This window comes from Meriones unguiculatus, chromosome 12 (genome assembly GCF_030254825.1).
Source record: "Meriones unguiculatus strain TT.TT164.6M chromosome 12, Bangor_MerUng_6.1, whole genome shotgun sequence".
Lineage (NCBI taxonomy): Eukaryota > Metazoa > Chordata > Mammalia > Rodentia > Muridae > Meriones > Meriones unguiculatus.
The window spans coordinates 23,006,840-23,029,102 of NC_083360.1; the positions used below are offsets into that span (position 1 = coordinate 23,006,840).

General features: G+C 38.6%; 1 protein-coding gene across 5 annotated transcripts in view; it reads left to right on the forward strand.

Annotated features, from left to right (window-relative positions):
* The window catches only part of Rab28 (RAB28, member RAS oncogene family), a 71,803-nt gene extending 57,273 nt beyond the window's left edge, over positions 1 to 14,530 (forward strand). For 2 of the 5 annotated variants that reach the window (XM_060365388.1, XM_021639356.2), the window contains 4 exons: positions 5,461 to 5,564; positions 8,016 to 8,093; positions 12,397 to 12,491; positions 13,625 to 14,530. In XM_060365388.1, the coding sequence (XP_060221371.1) occupies positions 5,461 to 5,564; positions 8,016 to 8,093; positions 12,397 to 12,486 (272 nt within the window). In that variant the 3' untranslated portion in view covers positions 12,487 to 12,491; positions 13,625 to 14,530. Of the gene's footprint in view, positions 1 to 5,460; positions 5,565 to 6,266; positions 6,337 to 8,015; positions 8,094 to 12,396; positions 12,492 to 13,624 lie in introns of all 5 variants that reach the window. The other 3 variants (XM_060365387.1, XM_021639355.2, XR_009585049.1) reach the window with 2 other exon arrangements.
* The last annotated feature ends 7,733 nt before the right edge of the window (positions 14,531 to 22,263 follow it).

Here is a 22,263-nt window from a genome sequence, read left to right on the forward strand (position 1 = left end):
GGAAGCAAGCCAGATCCTCAGCCTTAGCCAAATGTGGAATTGTTCGTGACAGAGAGCACTCACCATCGGGAAGGTGGAAGGCAGAAACCAGCTCCATCTTTAAGGCATAGCATTCCGCAGCTCTCTACAGTTCCCCCTTTTTGTTTTAGACGCATCAGGCAAGAGTAGAGGTCTGATCTCTGATATTAGAAATAAATTGGGACTTTGTACCAATGTTCATTTAGGTGTCATCCACCCAAAGAGCATCAGACCCATCCAATACCTTTTTCTCAGAGGCGGGACCTGGGGCATCAACCCGCATGCAACCAGACGTGCTCTTCTCTGGGTCCAAAGCGGCTGACCCTGAGTGCAGTGCTTAGCCTCGCATCCTGAGTGTAACATTTTAGCTTTTTATGGTATCCAACCATGCTTGGGGAGAATGTCCTGCTTCAATGGCTGTAAAGGCCTGAATGATCATGGCTGCATCACACTGTTGTGAGACTCTAATCTTGCATATATACTACAGGCAAACCAAGGAGACCAACACCAGAAGGCCTGCTAACGCTCCCATGCCCGCCCATTCCTTCAGATGATTCATGGCTGCAGCAATCCATGATGATAATCCTGTGGCTAGTCCTGCGTCCACTCTGGTAGAATTTACTGTGACAATGGCCACTCTCAGCTGCTCCATCGTAGTATCAAATTCTCCAGTCCAATTACCTAAAATATAGCTCGACAATTGTTTAGACAGATTTGCAGCACAGGAAAAATTCTCATGTTATATGCTAGTGACTCTAAAGTCCAGCATATTTTCATTGACAGCCAAGTTAAGCGATTTGCCATAGGGTATCAATTTGCTCCTGCACGAGGTCAATCCTCCCATTGAACACCATCAAGCTTCCTTTTAGTTGAGCATTAATTCCTTTATGTACAACTAAGGCATGAGCTACATTGGCTAAATGATTGTTCAGGGTCTGAGCAGTCTGCCCAGTATGACTCAGGCTAATGCCCCGTTCTTAATGTGTAGGGTTCGATGTATGATTTAAGTGTTAGTATTTTTCTTTTTTTAATGAATGTTGTTGCCCTCACCTTTAAGGCATAGATGTTTAGAATTAAAATGTCATCTTGGTGGGTTTTTCCTTTCATGAATATGAAGTGTCCTTCCCTATCTCTTATGATTATTTTTGGTGGAAATCTATTTTATTAGATATTAGAATGGCTACTGTAGCTTGATTCTTAGGTCTGTTGGCTAGGAAAATCATTTTCCACTCCTTTCCTTTGAGGTAATGTCTTTGTTGCTGCAGAATAATGGATCATGTTTTCATATCCATTCTGTTAGCCTGTGTTTTTATTGGGAAATTGAGTCTGTTGTTGAGAGATATTAATGACCAATGTTTGTTGATTTGTATAATTTTGATGTTAGTGGTAGTAGTATGTGATTCCCTTCTTTCAGTTTTGCTTGTGTGAAATTATTTAGTTCCTGTGCTTTCTTGGGTGTAGTTAACCTCCTTGGATTGGAGTTTTCCTTCTAGTATCCTCTGTAGGGCAGAGTTTGTGGATAGATATTGTTTAAATTTGGTTTTGTCATGGAATATCTTGTTTTCTCCCTCTAAGTGATTTAAAGTTTTGCTGGACATAGAAGTCTCTTAGGTATTGCAAGATCTATGCCCTTTGACTTTTAGAGTCCCTGTTAAGAAGTCAGGTATAATTTTTATAGGTCTGGCTTTATATATTACTTGACTTTTTTCCCTTGCAGCTTTTAGTGTTCTTTCTTTCTTTTTTTTTATATATTTAGTATTTTGATTATTACATGGAGGAAGAATTTTATTTTCTGTTCTAATCTATTTGATGTTCTGTATGTTTATAGGCATCTCTTTTTAGGTGAGAGAAGTTTTCTTTTATAATTTTATGAAAATATTTTCTGGATCTTTGGGCTGGGTATAAAATTATATTATAATATTATACTTTTATTTTTATTGTATATTATTTATACAAATAAAGTTCACTGTAAAACAAAACAAACAAATAAAACCTCTTTTTATTTTTCTGATGATCTCCATCTGTGACCACTCACTAGATCATTCAAGGAATCTAGTAAAAAGCTCTTCAAAGGGGCCCATGCTCTTACATTCAGAGGCTCGGTCATAGCTAGTATTCAACTTCAAAAACTATCAAGGTTCAAAGTGTGACTTTTTTTTCACATTATTTTATTTATTTATTTTTTCATACGGTGTGATTGCCAGGGAAAGGCTGAGACCACTGGTGTTGCTTTCGATGTTCCCAGCTGGATTATTAATCTCTCTGTCAAGTCTAATTCCTGACCCTCAATTTAGTTCTGTTTCACAGCTGATGCCTCTATTTGGGCTGGGAATCTTATCCTTCTTTTACTTCTGTTATTCTTAGGTTTGGTCTTTTCATAGTGTCCCAGATTTTTTCTGTCAGGAACTTTTCAGTTTTAATATTTTCTTTGACCGATTTATCAGTTTCTTCTATTTTATCTTCTAAGCCTGAGATTATCTTTTCCATCTCTTGTATTCTATTGGTGATGCTTTGGTCTGTAGTTCTTGTTCTCTTAACTAGGTGTTCCAATCTCAAGGGTTTCCTCTGTTTTGTGTTGCTATTGCTTCTATTTCTGTTTTCAGGTCTTGAACAGTTTTATTAATTTTCTTCACCTGTTTGATTGTATTTTCCTGTATTTCTTTAAGGGATTTATTCATTTCTTCTTTAAAGTCCTCTGTTATTTTCATAAGATTGGTTTCAAGGTGATTTCTGATACTGAGGCTGTGTTAGGACATGCATTGCTTATTGTAGTATGGTAGCTGGGCTCTGGTAGTGCCATATTGCCCAATTGTGGTTTTTGTCTGGCCTTTAGTCATTTGGGTTTTGCCGTTATTAGAGCTTTGGATGCTGATTTCTGAGTTTATCTTTGTTGGGTAGGTGTGTTTTGGGATATTTTTTTCTTGGTTTCTGTTTCCTCTTTGTCTATTGGCCTGAATGGCCTGGAATTCTGGTGACTAACTAGTCTTCAGGTCTAGTAGGGTGTCTTCCCCCCCCCCTTTTTTTTGTGTGTGTGTATGTGTGTGTGTGGACTCTGGGATTTTGGGTGCTACCCTTGTCTCTGGGGTCCTCAGTTCCAGCCTGACCTGGTGTGCCTGATGTTGGAGGAACTCCAGCAAAACAGGCTAGATTGTGGTCTGGAAAATGGAGTGAAGGGTGTGGAGTGTAGTTTAAGGCTGATGGGTATGTTTTAGGGAAATAAGGTAGACAAGGGCTTGGTGTAGGATCTTACCCATGAGTCTCTGGCAAATGCAGGCATCCAACAGTGTAAGTAAAGCTGTGAAATTGTTGTAGGGTATGGGTTGCAGTTTACCTCTGTAGAGGGTGCTTTGGGGAGGGGAAGAAGTTGTGAGGTGTAGAGGCTTGGAGTGTGGAGGAGTTTACCTGATATCTGTTACTGGCAGACCTCCAGAAAAGCAGACAGTTACGGGGCAGGAAATGAGGCACAGGGTATGGGGTGCAGTTTACTACTGTTGGAGGTGCTTTCAGGCAGAATTGGTAGACAGAGGCTTGGTGGGGGAGGGGCTTCCCTCTTGTCCCTGGCTCTGGCATTCTCCCTGGAAAGCAGGCAGAGTTGTGGGGCCGAAAATGGGGTGCAGGGTTTGTGGTCTTAATTTATTTCTTAATGGCCTCTTACGTTCACGGTATTGATGGTAGCTTTTTAAGGGACCAAATGATATGTTGGTTACTAACCACCTACTACAGTACCTGGCATGTAGTAGGTGCCCACTAGACACTCAATGAAGAGGCTTTTCCCTGCGAATAAACTAGTGCTCATTTCCCCATAGTTATCTTTATTAGGAAAAAAGCTCCTGTTTTCAAAGTTACAGATAAATTTATGTGGTGGTTGACGGGTTGGTTGGAAGGAGAAAAGATGAAAAAAATAGTTTTAATATTATGATAAACCAGATTTTTGTCAGTGCTATCTATCACTTAGTATTTTGGTTTTCCACAATTGATGATTGTGGTATCTGAACATTTTTTAGCGATTTGTTTGTTTGTTTGTTTGTTTTTGTAAATTAGAGCTCAGTGCTGTTTAAGGAATAGCAGCTGTGGCCATTATTAGGTCTCAAACCCAAGACAAATTACTAACTGGTGTCTATATAATCCAGCCATTTTGGTTACTTGGTCCTTTTTATGTATCTGTCCATCTGTCTCCGTCTCTCTATCTTTACCATTTTCCCTCTTGGTCTTCTGGTCTTCTGGATCTCCATTCTTTCCTCCCCAGTCTCCTCATGTGGCCTAGCTTAGGGTCATGTTCACTCTGGACTTTCCCAGGTGTCTCTGCCTCTGTCTGTGCTCTACATCATATCTACAATAAGCTTTCTTCTCTACCATACCTAGGAGTGAAACAGTAATGTCCTTCTTTTATTTTTTTATTGTATTCAGCCAGGAAAAGATAAAAACAAAACCCAGTTCCCTGTTTTCCAAGGTCAGCAGTGTAAATGGGGTGCAGAATTCCTATGGTGTTTCAAAAATCTCCTATAGGAACTTTAACCTTCAAAGTAAAAACTCAGTAAGATTTTAAATGAAGTCTTTTATGAACTGAGAGAGCATTTTCAGGTGATAATCAATTATTAGTGTTATATAAGCATGCTAGACACGCAAACTTCTAAGTTTTTACAAGTTGGCTAGGTCTCTCCCTCAGGAAATCAGTTTACATTAAAAAAATTTTTTTTCTCTGTTGATTCAAAGAGCCTTATTCTCTTTTAAGTATTGTGACTATATTTGTCGTCCAATTTGATGTCATTAAATAAACACCCCTAGAAGATTATAGTAATATACACAAGAAACTGTTCAATAAAAAAGTAGTGTGCTAGATAACAGCAGTATTAGATATAAATTCTATACTGTATTGAAGCCCAGGAAATATATCTTGCTCATTATTCTCAAAGTTGATAATTAACAATTTGGAAAGAAGCTGCATCTTTGTGAATGTAAAGTGTAGTGTGAATAAATAAATGTAACTATAATGTAAAAATTTCAGAACTGTCTTAATTGCTAAATTATCTTGTAAGTAATTAAATTATTTCTAGCCATATATGCTTGTGTTTGTGCATCCTGTCTTCAGTTAATAACTGTGCTTGAATGCGGTACAGTGAGCAGATGTGCTTTGAACTTTGTCATGCTGTGTGAATTTATATAGGTGATGCTACAGTATGGTAACAACATACTTAATTTTGAGTGCTTAATTGCCAGTCTGTTCACTCTTCTAATTCAGGCTAATTCTGAATGAATGCTGTATTAAATAGGTATATTTATTGTTCACAGTTTATAAATGTGGAAATTGGGGCACAAAGAAGTTAAAAAATTTCCCAATATTAAACAGTTGGAAATGATATCTGAAAGTAACTTTTAAACATGTTAAAATACTTTTTAAAAATTCTAATATTGAGTCTTGTGTTCTCTTTAACATTTTTCTAGTTGACTTGGAGCACATGCGAACAGTAAAACCTGATAAACACTTACGATTTTGCCAGGAAAATGGGTTTAGTAGCCACTTTGTTTCAGCCAAGACAGGAGACTCTGTAAGTAAAACAGTGTAGTGTGTTGTAAGTCATGCTTTGTCTGTCTAATGTTCCTGGGGAGTTCACGTCTGCTTCCTAACAAGGAACATGTTGATGCATTTGGAAGGAAGACATAAATAGAAGAGATGAGAATGCTTATTTTGGTTAGATTAATTTTATAGTTGATTTAATATGAATTATAAAATACCCAAGTCACTCATAATGCTGGCCTTCAGAGATGATCTTTCAGACCCTCAGAGAATTCCTTTGTGCTCTTTCTCTGAAGGCTTCACTGTGCTTACTCCTAGCTTACTTTGTGATGGCCGGTGTATTAGTTTGATTATGTCTGTAGTGTAGATGTATCTTCTAGAGTTCATGTCACAGGGCTCCCTCTATATAGATATTAAATGGTAGAGATACAGTTTGTGAGCCCAGGTAATGACATTTCAGGCCTACCATTTCAACCAAAACAATGTTCATTAAGAATTAAGATCATGGTCTAGAAATGTTTTTTTTTTTTTATAGTGTTTCTTTTATTTAACATTTTTATCTGTAAATAACTTTTCTGTGTCATTTAATGTTATAAAATAAATTTAGTCATGTTCAAAAATATATTTAATCATGCACTATTGTTGTTGAACATGTAGGGTTTTTTTCTAAGTTTCAAATGTGGGTTTTATTATGAAATTTTGTTAATAATTTTTGATGCTTTATTTCCTTTAGATAGATTCTTTGACATGGGATTGAAACATATTGCCAGATGCTCACCAGAAGAATAAATTAACCTAGTATTGTAAGATTGCTATACTGCTGGCCCTTGTAATACTAAGGATTTAATTTAATACCACTGCCCCAGTGACATTAAATAACTTCACTAATTTTTTAGGTTGAAACTTACAGTTTTATTAACTATTCACTTTCTACCTAACCACTTATTTTTGTTATTGGTTTTAAACAATACTATGTCCATATTCATATTAGAGAGAATAAACTATTGTTACAAGTCTTGCAAATAGTTGTCCCTGTCAAGTTTTTTTTTGTTTGCTTTTAAGACATTTTGTTCTGTAGAATGGGCTAGCCTTAAACTCCGAGACCCACCTGCCTTTGCCTCTTAAGTGCTAGGATTAAAGACATGAGATACCATGCCTGGCTTATGTCCAGTGCTTTGTTTGACTTAGTTTTACTTTTCCTTTGTTTTGGTGTTAGGGCTTAAATCTAGGGCCTTACATATGACTGCTAATTACAAAAAAAAAAAAAAAGGATTGTTTAAAGTTTTATTCATTTTTGTTTTTGTGTATGTGCTTGCCTGTGTGAGGGTTTTTTGTTTTGTTTTGTTTTGTTTTTTTCATGTTTCCCATGTGTGTGCAGGACCCCACAGAGGATAGAAGGCATGGGATCCTCTGGAACTGGCATTACAGATGGTTGTAAGCTAACATGTGGGTGATGGGAAATAACCCTGGGTCCTCTGGAGCAGTAAGTGCTTGTAACTGCTGAGCCATCTCTCCAGACCCCTAGAAATAATCAAGTTAGTAAACATGTGACTTATATTCAGTAAGTGACTGGACTAGGAACGTGCTAGGACAGTTATGGATCAAAGGTAAGTTATAAGACAGAAATGGTCAGGCCTGAAGCTCCTGAGATTGTAGAGGACCTGGCAAAAGCCAACCGCATACGAAAGGATGTTTATAGAAATGTTCATAATGTGTAGCTGTAATGGACTCTATCATTCTTTGACCCCTATACTGATAAAACACAGTAAATATTTCCAAGTTGTTATACTTACGGAATAATGGAGAATTTTGACAATGAAAAGAGTGTTAATGGTTTGGGAAGCAAGATCTGTTAAAACAGACTAAAGCCAGCTCAAGAGACCAGCATAGAGCTGACAATCAAATGCCAGAACAGTAAAGTATATGTTATTTTCATCTTCTTCAGGAATTGTGGTAGTTTATTATGCTGTTAAATGTGTTGGTGTGTTCTTTACATTTGTCATTGTAATTGTTATGTTAAATCCTTAAATGGGGCTAGAGATATGGCTCAGGTGTTAAGAGCACTTGCTGCTCTTGCAGAGGACTGGAGTTTGGTTCCCATCATCCACATGGTGGCTCACAACCATCTGTAAATCCATTTCTAGGGGATCTGACAACTGCTTCTGTCCTCCATAGGCACTAGGTACATATATACATGTAGGCAGAACACTCAAACACAAAAAATAAAAATAAATCTTTTTAAAAATCTTAAAAATACATTTTTAGTAATAAATGCATGTTTAGACTAATTTAGTGAATTGCTTGGTTTTTTAATTTGAGGTTTAATTCTTTAAAATGATTTCATTTTGTGTGTTGCCATGTTTGACAAATGAAACTGTTTTTGGAATACTTGCTGTTTATGGTTCTTTAGAAAGTTCAGTGTATTTGAAGTTAACTGAAGCATGCCTGTTTTAAATCACTTAAACCCATTTTTGTTATGTAGGTCTTCCTGTGTTTTCAGAAAGTTGCTGCAGAAATCCTGGGAATCAAACTAAACAAAGCAGAGATAGAACAGTCACAGGTGATTATATTAAAGTTTATGTTTAAAAAGTAACACATTTCTTGTGACAATTTTATATATATATATAGATTGTTCCCCATTTATTCTATTTATACATCACCCAAAACGTTGGAAGTTGATTACATATATAAATGAGTATTTATTGCAGATGATGAAAAATTAACTTTTACAAAATGATAGTCTTATAAGTTTGTTCCTTTTGGTGAAAAAAAAAGAATAAAATTTTTATCAGTTCTTATTTAATGGATTTTAAGGTTCAGTGAATCCTGTTTTTATGCTTCTTGTTAGAGAGAACCTCACTCTATAGCCTGGTTGGCTTCCTCCTGCCTTCCCCTCCCAAGTGCAGGGATTATAGGATCTGCTTGTACTTTAACTTCTTTAGGGTTATTTGTTCATCTTTAAAATAATGTAAAAAATATTATTTCTTTATATTATTTTGTTAGTTTAATAACAATATTAGTTACTGAAGGCTTCGGTGCTCTTTTAGTATTCCTAGACTTGCTTATAAATAAATAGTCAAATATCAGGAGTCAAGAGATTAAAATTGCAATTCTGTCTGTTCTGTAAGTTACACATTTAAGAGAATGAAAACTTTGAGCAGGAGTAATCTCGTTAGAAGCAACAAACTAATATTATTTCCTAAATACCGCCATCCCCCATTCCATGCAGCTGAAAACAATTGGTATCTTTTCACATATTTCAATATTTACTTGATTATTTTATAAATTAGTTCTGTGATGTACTCTCATTGCCATTCCAATGTGAAAATTTGTGTTAAAGCAGTTAGAACTAGATCTATTTTTTCACCCAATAGCCTCCTTTTACTTTTGTATCGTGTATGCACATATATATGCATATATATTTTTATATATCATGTTGGATAATTTATTAAGGCATATGATAGAAAATGTAGTGTTTATCTTTGTGATTCTGGCTTATCCCTCTTAGCACCCTCATTTCCAGTTCCATCTGCTGTCTTAAAAATAGAATCCTTTGATTCTTCTTGCTGACCGAAGTGAACTGCACAGTGTGTATCTATCCATCCCATCTCTGTACATGTTCACTTGTTGCTTGATACCGAGGCTGGCCCCAAGTCATGCCTGTTGGGAATAGTTCTTCTATAAACATGGGTGTGCGGATATTTGTGTAGTATGCTGACTTAGATTTCTTTGTATTTCAAAGGGTAATATAGCTCAACTATATCAGTTTTAGTTTTTCTAGTAGCTTCCCTAGTTATACTCCCACCAGCAGTTTATAAAAACATGCAATCCCATGTTTGCCAGAATTTATTTTTATTATTATTTTAACCAATGGCCATTCTGACTGGGATGAGAGGGAATTTCAGTGTAGTTTTGATTTGCTTTTTCCTGATGGCTAAGAATGTTGAAAATGTTTGCATGTATGTGCTGGTCATTTGTATTTCTGTATATATCTCTGTATAACTAATTCCATTGGTTGGGTGTTGTGAATAGTGTTGGAATAATCATGGATGTGCAGAGATCTTTATGATATGTTGCCTTAGGTACTAAAAATAAAAATATTTGGATCATGTGGTAGGTCTGTTTTAGTTCTTAAAGACTCTCCATACTGATTTTCACACTATCTAGAGTAACTTATATTCCAACAAGCTATGCTCTCTCTCTCTCACACACACACATGCTTGCCAGTATTTATTGTTTTTTCTTTTTTCCATCCATCCATTCATTTATTCATTTAAATATTTAATCTCTTTATAGCCTGATCCCAGCCCCTCCCTCCTCTCCTCTCATTCCTACTCTCACATCTCCTCTCCTTCTCAGAGAAGGGGAGGTCTCCAAGGGGTACCAACCTGTCCTGGTACCTCAAATCACAGTAGGACTAAGTGTGTCTTCTACTGAGGCCAGACAAAGCAACCAACTGCCGGAAAGGGATCCAAAAGCAGAAAACAGAGTTAGAGACAGCCTTTACTCTCATTGTTAGGGGACACACATGATGAGCAAGCTACACATCTACATATGTTCAGCAAGTCTAGGTCCAGCCCATGCTTGCTCTTTGGTTGGTGGTTCAGTCTTTGTGACCCTCCCCCCCCCCCCAGGGGCCAGGTTTGTTTACTCTGTAGATCTTCTTGTGGTGTCCTTGATTCTCCCCCCCCCACACACACACTCAATCCTTCCTCCCACTCTTCCACAAAACTTCCTAGCTCGGCCTATTATTTGGCTGTGGGTCTCTGTATCTGTTTTCATCAACTGCTAGATGAAGCCTCTCAGAAGACAGTTATGTTAGGTTCCTGTCTACAAACATAACAGAGTATAATTAATAGTGGCTCTCTCCCATGTAGTGGGTCTCAAGTTGGACGAGTCATTGGTTTGCCATTCTCTCAATCTCTGCTCCCTCTTTATCCCTACACTACTTACAGGAAAGACGAATTTGGGGTTGAAGTTTTTATAGGTACATTGGTGTCCCCCTCACTCCACTGGAAGTCCCACATGGGTATAGGACTTCAGGCTCTATATCCCCTGCTGCTAAGAGTCTTAGCAAATGCTCTTTGAGGAGGTGAGAGTGAGGCTGGTGCTATTCACCCATGTGGCTCCTTTACTCTTTGGGCCACTTCATTGTTTTTCTCCATTAACCAAAACCAGAAACTGTATGTTATGACTTCAAAAATAAAGGCTAGTGTTTTGTGGATATTTCTCTTCAAAGATTAAAAGTTGTGTAAATAAGTTAACCATTGTGAATCTACCTACCATGAAGTTTATGATATGGAAGTGCCATTTTTCTATTCACAATAAGCAAAGCTTTGGATCTTCAAAGCCTTTGCTGCAGCTTCAGGTTTGGAAACATGTCATATACAATAGACCACAAGGAAAATTTTGCCTTGTGGATTACATATTAATTTGACAAAATGAATGATGAAAGCTGGTCATTTACATTAGTTAATGTCTTTGACCCCAATGTCTTACACACAGGTCAGAAACCTGGCCATGTTTATAAATAATGCTTAAAACAATGTTTTGCTTGATGAATGACTTATTTACCAGTGGTGAAAATCCCTTTTCTTCATTGTAGCCCATAGTTTGGTATAAAACAGTTATATTGAGAGTATTATAGTGCGCCTTTTATTGATGTGTCCTGCTTGCATCGCATTTGTCAGTTGACAATACTTCTGTTGCTAACATCAGACTAAGTGCCTGGTAAGTAAAGAGTCTTGTCCAGAAGTTAATACTGCCCACTAGAGACCTTATGCAGAACCCAACTAACCCCACACATTTGTATACTGCAGAGCCCTGCTCATTTACTCTCACTGTCTATCAAATATGTAGTAAGAAATTTCTTCACAGACAGCTACTCATGTTGAGGTGTTTTCATTTTAATAAATGAATATAAGCTTTTAGGAAGAGAGAAATTTCTGAAATCAGGTCTGGGCAGTCATGCAGAGAGTATTCCTGCTTCATATCTAAAGATGCAAGGAGCTTGTTACTTCTCTATACATGGTTACCTCATGGAGTCCTAAGAAAAGTTTTAGTTTTAGTTGTCCCAAGGAAAGGACAACTAACGTGTAATACTGTGGATTTGTTTATTTAGGAAAACTCTTGAAAGCAAACAGCTGTTGTGCTTTAATACTGTATTTAATGATTTTTTTTACATGACTCACAACTGCATTTGAGGTGATTTCTATATGAAATTTGGAAATATGGAGGTTTGGATTAGGTGGAATGGCAAGTAAGCAGCAGAGGAAACCCTGAGAAACTAAAAATTAAAAAAATATGAAAACTGTCTGGGGCACGTGGCTACCTTTGATTTCTGAAACAACAGTTTTCCTCCTCCCTTGTGTCCCCACAGCACCACACTCACTAGCAAAACGCTTAAACTGTGTGATAATTGGTTGTGCATTCTTTGCCCATTAGGTCTACAGCAACAAGTGAGTAACTCTTCCAGGTGGTAGCAGAGTGACTGACATAGTAGACCATCAGTAATGTTCGCCAAAGGAAATGAACACATACTTTTATTTCACTTTAGCATAGACAAGTCCAACAATTCTTCATAGCCCTCTGTAATGCTGAGAAGTTTAGGTCATCTACTTCAGTGGCTGAACAGAATTACAAACTAATGTTTATTGAGTCTCTCTTACTTTTCTTTCCTTTTATGTGTGAACATCCTGCTGATTCTTTTGTGACATGTTTAAATTTATGTGTTAATTTTCTTTTTCTGCTTTGGTGTTCCTTTCTATTGTCAGTCATTAAACATGCTTTTCATTTTGTCTTTCTCTTTTTCTCTCTCTTTTTTCTTTCTCCTTCATCTTTTTTATGTTGTACGGAATTGACAGCGTATTGTCAGGGCAGAAATAGTCAAGTACCCGGAAGAAGATAATCAACAACCCAGCTCTTCTCAGAGTAGAGTCTGTTCAGTACAGTAGTGCAGGTACTTATGGGTGAATTACTGCCATTTGGGGAAGGGGGTGGGGGCTAGTTATTTTATCTTGTTCTTCCTTACTGAGGAACATTATAAATTAAAATGACGTCACAGTTTAGAACTTTGAAAAATTGGTTCTTTGCCAGGAAACTTGCAAATTAAACAAGAAATTGAGAACAAATTAAAATGCCATTTCAGTTACTTTCAAATATGTTTATCTTTATGGGTGTTTATTACACACTTAGTGCAGAGGATTGAAACAGTTATTTAAGTAGTAATTTCTTAACCATTTTCCCTCTCCAATAGATGGCAATTGAAAGGTTATTATAAATTTCTAAAAGAAAGGCTTGAATTGCCCTTTTTTTTCTCTTTGTGTGTGCATAGATGTTGTAGAAGTTGAAACTAATAGAGGGTTTGTTTTAATTTCAATTTTTTTCTTAGAAGTGAAATATTAGACATTTTGCTAAATTCAGTTTTTTAGATTGAGCATGAGATGGAAGGAAATGTGAAAGTATCTTTTGCTTTAAATTGATTTATATGCATGGATATGAGGTGATTTTTTTTAAATTCCTCGTTATGTCATGTTTTATTAGAGTCATTATGCATAACCCAGAGTGAACTGTTTGGAAGTAAGTGTTTTGAGAGGAATGTTTTGACAACGGGAAATATTTTTCGCAGTAGGGTTTCTCAGGGCTCTTCTGCCTTATATATGAGTCCTTTAAAACACACCTTCTTTTCTAATTCACAAAGTTATGGCTAAGTGTAGCGATTATGAAAAGACTGAAAAATAATGAAGTGGTGATATCTATTAACTAAATATACATTAATGATTTTAACTTTGACAAAATTATAACCAGGATTTAAATCTTCATATTAATTTGTGAGTGTTTAATAAACTTATGATAACCCCAGTTAATAGTAAAATTGATTACTGAATTGCTTCCTTAAAAAAAAAAAAAAAAGGAAGGCAAACAGGAAAACCCCAAACCTCACTGTTTATTAATTCTGACTGATTGTTTTTGATACCAACTCATGCTTTATCTATGATATCTGTTATTAGATATTCACGAGAGCTCAGAAAACAATAGATGCTCGGGGGCTTTTTCTGATGTTCTAATAATAACTCTTTTCTTTTATGACAGAGAGTGGTAAAGGCAGACATTGTGAACTACAACCAGGAGCCCATGTCAAGAACTGTTAACCCGCCTCGGAGCTCCATGTGTGCAGTTCAGTGAGCACACACTGTATTGATAGTTCTGGCTGTTCTTTCCCTGGAATAGACCAGGCTGTCTAGGAACATGTTTTATCAGTGACCATCTCTGTAGTCAGCTCACACTTTCCTCCTGCTAAGCTCCTTCATCCTTAAGTTGCCTCATAGTAGTAGGCAGCTCCCCAGACTGGAAGAAATTCAGCTTTGGGACCACACATTTTGAAATTGGAATGGAGAGTCCATTCTCTGGACTGAGCCCACCTCCTTGCCTCCTTGATCCAGAAGAACCGTGTTGCTTCTTTATGTCCTTACTTCTTTTCTCTCAGATTAAAAAAAAAGAAAATAACAAGATAGGAAGATGCTCCAAGCTTTGGTCATCCTTTTCTATCTGAACTTGTGTATGTGAAAATGTACTTCAGAGCACTGATGGTGAAACAGTTACTCAAGAAGGTGTTTGCTTGCCGGCTACTAAGAGTACAATATACAAAGCTGCATCTAATTGAAAGTGCTTCAAATGAGGCTGTAATAGAAATATTTTTTCATTTTTAAAAGGAGCCTAACTTGTTTATATTGTAGTTTATAACTCACAAGTAGTGAGTATTTGATATTGTATTTTTATTACTGTATCATGGTCATTGCATATTTTATCATACTTGGTTTAGATGACTTTATGAAATTGGATAAATGGTTCAGCTGATCCTTCACATGGAATTTCTCGTACAGACTGCATGAGAGTGCTTCCAGATGAGTCATGACATCCTTGGATCATTGTGGATCGATCACATTATACCTGATGTTCAGATGTTTTTCTCACATAAATAAATTTATTTAAATTACATTTTCTGGAATTTTCATTTATCCGTCTTCCTTTTTGTTACAGAAAAAACAAAGTAGATTTGAACACATGGCTAGCAATCCTATGACATCTAGTGTGCAGTTACTTAAGAGTTCCCAGTTATTTTGTTGGACTATCTGTAGTCCTGAGCTTACAGCCTGCCATTTCTGGGCCTCCATCATCCCCAGCTCATTTTCCACCTAGCTAATGCCACTGCCACTCTTGCCTCTGTGCACATAAAACTGTGGATTCATTCCTATCTATTCCTGATACTCTACCTTCTGTTGCAGATGCATGGGTCCCGCTGCTAGGAATCCTCCTCTCCCTTTCTGCCTTCCCCTCTTCTATCCACCCTTTCTCCTCTCACCCTTCTTCTCCCACAATGTCTCCTACTGTGTCTTGATCATAATTGTGCTGTGTTTGCACAAGTTTTGACCACTAAGGTGAAAATAAATTAACCATCTTCCCCCTTCCATCTTCTGTATGTCAATTAAGTGTGACCAGGTAGTGAGAATCTCAGTACAGGTAAAGCAAACACAAGTTGAGGGGAAGCAGGTTACTGAATTCTGCATAACCAAGTTCTCTTACACCTCCAGGTTTAATTTTGAAATGATAATGTAGACTCCATGCTCATATTACTTTGACTGTCACCTCTCCTATTTGCAGTTTTTATTTTATTTTATTAATTACACTTTATTCATTTTGTATCCCCCATAAGCCCCTCCCTCCTCCCCTCCTGATCCCACCCTCCCTCCCCTTTCTGCATGCATGCCACTCCCCAAGTCCACTGATAGGGGAGGTTCTCCTCTCCTTTCTGATCTTAGTCTATCAGTTCACATCAAAAGTGGCTGCATTGTCCTCTACTGTGGCCTGGTAAGGCTGCTCCCCCCTCAGGGGGAGGTGATCAAAGAGCAGGCCAATCAGATATGTCAGAGGCAGTCCCCCTTCCCATTACTATGTAACCCACTTGGACACTGAACTGCCATGGGCTACATCTGTGCAGGGGTTCTAGGTTATCTCCATAAATAGTCCTTGGTTGGAGTATGAGTCTCTGGGAAGTTCCCTGTGTTCAAATTTTCTTGTTCTGTTGCTCTCCTTGTGGAGACCCTGTCCTCTTCAGCTCTTACTATTTACAGTTTTTAATTTAAGAATCTGTAAGGATTTTTTTCCGATCTTGTTTTAGACACTTTCTCTTTAAAATTTTTTACAGTTTATTATTTTTGTTTATTTATTTATTGCAATTTATTCACTTTGTATCCTGGCTGTAGCCCCCTCCATCTCCTCCCAATCCTACCCACCCTCCCTCTTCTCCCCCTATGCTCTTTCCCTAGTCCATTGATAAGAGAGGACCTCCTCCCTTTCTATCTGTTCTAGCCTATCAAGTGTCATTAGGGCTGGCTGCATCATCTTCCTCTGTGGCCTGGCAAGGCTGCACCTCCCAGGGGGAGGTGATCTCAAAGACCTGGCCACTGAGTTCATGTCAGAGACAGCCCCTGATCCCCTTATTAGGGAGCCCACTTGGAAACTGAGCCAACTATGGGCTTCCTCTGAGCAGAGGGAAGATGCTAAACCATACAATAAGGACATTTGCTCAACTGTGTTCATAGCAGCATTATTCATAATAGCCAGAATATGGAAACCTAGATGTCCGTCTACTGAAGAATGGATGCAGAAATTGTACATTTACACAATGGAATACTACTCAGCAATTAAAAACAAGGAAATCATGAAATTTGCAGGCAAATGGTGGAAACTAGAAAAGATCATCCTGAGGCAGAAAAACATGTGGTATATACTCATAAGTGGATATTATCCATATACAATAGGATAAACATACTAAAACCTATAGTCCTAAAGAAGCTAAACAAGAAAGAGGATCCTAGGGAAGAGGCTGAAACCTCACAAAGAAGGGCAAACAGGATAGACATCAGAAATAGGAGAAGACAAGGAACAGGGCAAGAGTCTTCCACAGGGGTCCTCTGAAAGACTCTTCCCATCAGGGTATGGAAGGAGATACTGAGACTCATAGCCAAACTTTGGGCTGAGTGCAAGAAACCTTATGGAAGAAGAGGGACATAGAAAGACCAGGAGGGGACAGGAACTACACAAGGAGACCAAGAGAGCCAAAAAACCTGGGTGCAGGGAGACCTCCAGACACTGATACTCCAACCAAGGACTCTTTGTCTCTTGAAAGCACATACTATAATGTTCAATTATATTGTGGTCACTTCTGTTCCTTATTGAGTTTTTGAAAAACACGAATGTCTTTAGCTAGAACTGGTCATTGGATGCTATTCTCAACTGCACCCTCTATTACATGTGGCAAACCACTCTGTAGTAGTTTTTGGAGTGGCTTGAAGAACTCCTGTGACTGCTTTATTATTCCAGGAGGAGGAAAGCCAGGGGCCTTTAAAGTTTATCACTAAAACAGTGATAGAGCATGATTAAATCAAATAGAATGTTTAAATATTTGTGATGTTTAAAATAGAAAAGGGCTTTTCCATAACCTATGCTAATGTGGCCTGTAATGCTGGATGTCCTAAACAGTTTTTAAGATTCAAGGAAACAGAAATGCAGGTATGGTATGGTAGTTGTCCATCAGAAGTCAGAGTTCTTCCATTCTTGATAGTTTCTGCCTTTCCAGCCACTCTTATGTCTAGGGTCTTCATTAGCTTAACCCATTAGGACACAGACTGTATCGGTGATTGGCTCAGAAAGAAGTTGACTAATGAAGCAAGAAGATGTGTGTGGAGCTATCTGAAATAGAAGAAAACAAAACAGCAACAACAAAAGCTCAGAATGAACTATTCAGCCAAATAACAACAATAACAACAACAACAACAACAAAAAATCAAAGGATTTCAGAAACTGTTTACCTAGTGGAGTAAGATGAAAAAGGATATAGCTCTGAGGGATGTTGGCAGCCATCTTGAGATCACAAAGGAAAAGTCTGCACAAGGAAGGCAGTGGGGCTCATGGTATAGAAGCAGGATGGGGTAGAATCAGCCATAATGTGTTTCTATATCAAGCTGTGCCTTGAGCTGTTTAATAGTATTTGTCAATTTTCCCTTATCATTTGTCCTAATGTTTGTTTCTTTTAAAACCATTTTCTGTACTAGAGGTCTTTGCTTAGGACATCAAGTTAAATCCTTATTTTGCCCTTTAGATCTAGGCACCTGAAAGTGTAAAATCCTTTGTTATGATAAAATATCCCTCAAGGAGAAGCATGGTTAAAAATAGATTCTTGGTAAGAGCAAACAGGACCAATAGCATAGCACAGTCACCATCAAAAAGTCATGTAATCTTAGGTTGCATTCACAGTATAAGCACCTGCGTGGTCGGGAGTTAGCAGGGCAGTGGGACTTGAGGTTCTGCATTTACATTAAACTTTCAAATGATGCTTATGCTGCTGGCTTTTTTTTTTTTTAATCTGATTTGTAAGGGATTGGACTGCCTACACTTTTCCCCTTATGGGTGTTTATTTTAAAAGGATAATAGTGCATTCCAAGTAAGGTGAGAGGATTTGACCTTTTATGAAAGAGTTGAAAGAAGACTATGGTTAGTATGGAAAAGAGAAGGCCAGGGTAAGTTGGCCAAGATAGTGGTATTCCGATAGATTAGAATGGGTTCTAGCCAAGGACCATACTATAATGAGACATGGAGATATCCGTGGAGATAACCTAGAACCCCTGCACAGATGTAGCCCATGACAGCTCAATATCCAAGTGGATGCCTTAGTAAGGGGAACAGGGACTGTCTCTGACATGAACTCAGTGGCTGGTTCTTTGGTGAACTCCACCTGAGGAGGGAGCAGCCTTACCAGTCCACAGAGGAAGACAATGCAGCCAGTCCTGATGAGACCTGATAGACTAGGATCAGAAAGAAGGAGAGGAAGACCTCCCCTATCAGTGGACTTGGGGAAAGGCATGCATGGAGAAGGGGGAGAGAGGGTGCGATTCGGAGGGATGAGGGAGGGAGCTATAGGAGGAGATACAAAGTGAATAAAGTGTAATTAATAAAAATTAAAATAAAAAGAAAATTCTATGGAATATTCATTATACTATTGATGATATTGAAACTGATGACAATTGTTCCCAATCATCCTGTTTCAGTTTAAATGATTTTCACTTTCATGCATAAAACTATGGATGTTACTGTCATTTTAATCTAAAAGAATAAAAATTTAAAACTAAGCAAAAAAAAAAAAAAAAAAGGAATGGGCTCTAGGAGAAGAGTGATATGCTTCCAGAAGTCGGGTGAGTAGGATGAAATGGAGAAGACAGTCTGGCCTAGGAAAGAACTGTCAAGTGTTTTCTTCCAGAGATTCATTTCACTCTGGGTGTTGTTGCACTCTCTTTCATGCTTGTGAACTTCTGCTTTGACGGTCTGCATGGCCAACAAACTAATGAGAACTACTCAGAAGAGAAGACAGTGAGGAGTGGTAGTGGTTAGACATTAATAAAGGACTTCTAATGCTTTGGCCAACTAAAAGCTACATCTGAATAAGGCCTTTCCTGGCACGCATGCGAGGCTAAAAATACATTCTTTCCTCAGGCCATTTTACTCCCCTCTTTTGGAGAACTTTTTGTTGTTGTTGTTTTGTAGGAACAAGACATTTATTTCTCTGTCCTGGAGGGACAGTGAAGTATCTAAACACTGGTGCTGTGAATGGTGGCCTGGTGGATCGCCTGGACTAGATTTCTGCAGACCATGTTACAGCCCTGTGCTGTACTTGATGATATGTGGCCTCATGTCATCCTGGGTTTCCTGAGATTCCATTCACAGGAAATGTGATACATAGACCATGTACATCAAGTTAGTTATCTTAATAGAGGAAGAGGAGGGTGAAAAGTGATCACTGCCTGAGTGACAGCCTTCACCACACCCTTCCCATTGCAAATGAACTTGTGTGTTGAGTGTTGTGCACTGACCTCGGATCCTCACACTTGTGTTCTTTCTAGCCCTGCAATGTACCAGATTTCTGGGCTTGGGGATTAAGAATGAGAACGCTTCTCCCCGATTCCAGGTTGTTTTCATTATGCTCACAGGACATGTGGAAGTAGAACCAGCTGTGCATAGTGTGGGAGGAACTTACAGCAGCACAATTAGCCAGCCTTGGCTCTGCCTCTAGATTGCCCCTTTTAACCCTTAGTTAGTGGCACCCACAGGTTTTATGTGGCAGGACTTGCTAGCTAGCACCATGTCTCTTAAGCCTGTCCTTTTTGACCAGCGCAGCCCTCAGCTCCTGACACCTGGATTACTCAGAGGCCTCTACCACTGGCCAGCAGTACCACTGGGAATGAGTTTACCCATGAATTTAAATCACTCTTTCAGAGACCCTCTAAAGTCCCATATGGCCTTTTCTTTCAAAGCAAAGTTAATTTCTCAGTGTGACATTGAGAATCTTTTAACACCTTTCCTACCCTTCCTGCTGAAGCACCTGTTCTTCAATGCTGGTGAACACTTTGTTCCAGCAGGTGGTTCCCACACTCTTTATACCTCCACTGGGATTTCCTTGAGAGAGAGAGAGAGAGAGAGAGAGAGAGAGACAGACAGACAGACAGACAGACAGACAGACAGACAGAGACAGAGAGACAGAGAGAGACTGCAGAGGGCAGTTAGGAAACCATCTATCATAAAGCCTAGTGCCTTCCTGATCAGTCAGACCACCTAGCCCCTCCAGCTTGGTTTTCTCATCAAAAGAAATAAGAGGGGACTGGACCAGAGCAGTGGCTTTGGGTAGTTTATATCATTGCAACAAATCGCTAATATAACGACTATTAGTACCTTTGACAAATGAGAAAACTGAGGCTTAGCACATTGTGGTGAGCCATCCATGACTATGAAGCTGCTGATTATGGGGATGCTACCCCAGACCATGCAGTACACCAGCCTGATCTTAACTGGCCCCATGCACAGGTGGTGGTGCCAGTTACACAGCTTCAAATGAATGAACAGACTCTTAAGAGAATTGATTATATAAGTATAGATAAGAATGCTGCTATGCAAGGAATAGAATTAGTATCTACAGTCTCCACTAGGTGGGATTTTCTTACTGCTTAGCACTAATTAAAAATATGAAGCCAGACACAGTGGTGCATGCCTGAAACCCCAGCAGTCGGAGAGGCAGAGGCAGGGTGATTGCTGTGAGTTCAAGGCCAGCCTGGTCTACAAAGCAAGTCTAGGACAGCCAAGATTACAGATAGAAACCCTGTCTTGAAAATACAAAACAAAAGAATAAGATTCTCCAAATAAAGGCAGCTCATCATTTGTTCTGATTCTGTAAATGAAATTTTACAGATGTTTTGTTATGACGTTTTGTTGTGAGCTATCTTGTGAGAGAGTTGTGAGTTTGGTCAGCTGAGAAAATCTGTGGGTGGACTTTGAGGAGAAGAGATATTTAGAAGCCCACAGACAGTGAGACATAGACATAGCTTTTTGGATTGACATAGCTGTGCTGATCTGTGTGCTTCAACACGTGACTTCGCAGACAGAAATGTTCCAGAGAACTTCTCGGAGCAATCCAACTGAGTCTTGTGGCTTTCACTGACTTGTCCTGATATGATGAATTGTGCTGATTTGTGTTGCAGTTTTGTGTTGGTATTTGGACGGAACTGCTGGTATCCAGGCAACAAAGAGTGGATTCACCCAAGGAAATACTTTTTTTTTTTAATTTAATTTTTATTTTAAAAAAATTTTGTTTTGGTTTGATTTTTTTGAGACAGAGTTTCTCTGTGTAGCCTTGGCTGTCCTGGACTTGCTTTGTAGACCAGGCTAGCCTTGAACTCACCCAAAGTAAATTCCCTTAGAAATCTTTCACCAGAAATTGTTCAATTAGTCTTGCATAAAGTCATAGCAAACATGGAATAGTTTGAAGAGTATTGGTGTTAGCTCTTCTTTGAAAGTCTGGTAGAATTCTGCACTGAAATCATCTGGCCCTGGACTTTTCTTTTTTTTGGATGGGAGACTTTTGATGACAGCTTCTATTTCCTTAGGGGATATAGGATTATTTAATTAATTTACCTGTCCTTGATTCAGCTTTGGCAAAAGAGATGAACATCAGAAGAGGGAGAACAGGGAACAGTACAGGAGCCTATCACACAGGGCCTCTGAAAAACTCTACCTATCAGGGTATCAAAACATATGCTGAGATTCATAGCCAAACTTTTTGCAGAGTGCAGGGAATCTTATAAAAGTAGCGGGGGATAGAAAGACCTGGAGAGAACAGGAGCTCCACAAGGAGAGCAACAGAACCAAAAAAATCTGGGCCCAGGGGTCTGTGTCTAGAATGAGACCAATGATTAGTGGTATTTTCAGCTCCCCCAGTAATTGGGATCAAGCAGCTTTGGGACCCTCTGATAACACTCAAGAAATCCACTGACGGTAAAGAGAAGGCTGGCAGAAGAGAGTTTGAAGGGACAGCATTTGTCTCTCCACTTAGCTTCCACAACAGAGTTGGCTCAGCTCATTCCCAAGCTTTGTGTCATTCTCGACAGTCTGCAATGCAGATAGGTTTCATTCATTCAATAAACCTTCAGTAAGTTTATTAGGCACAAGGCCTACATTCTTGGCCTTAAGGGGAGCAATAGGATAAGAAGCCTTCTGGAAGCTGCCTGTCTTGATGGTACTTCCAGAGGCAAAAGGTTGATATAGAGGTGACAGGGAAAGAAAGAGTTAGTAACCCCATTGTAGGAGTCTTCGGAAGTAAGAAATCAAAATGACAGAGTTCTTTTCTT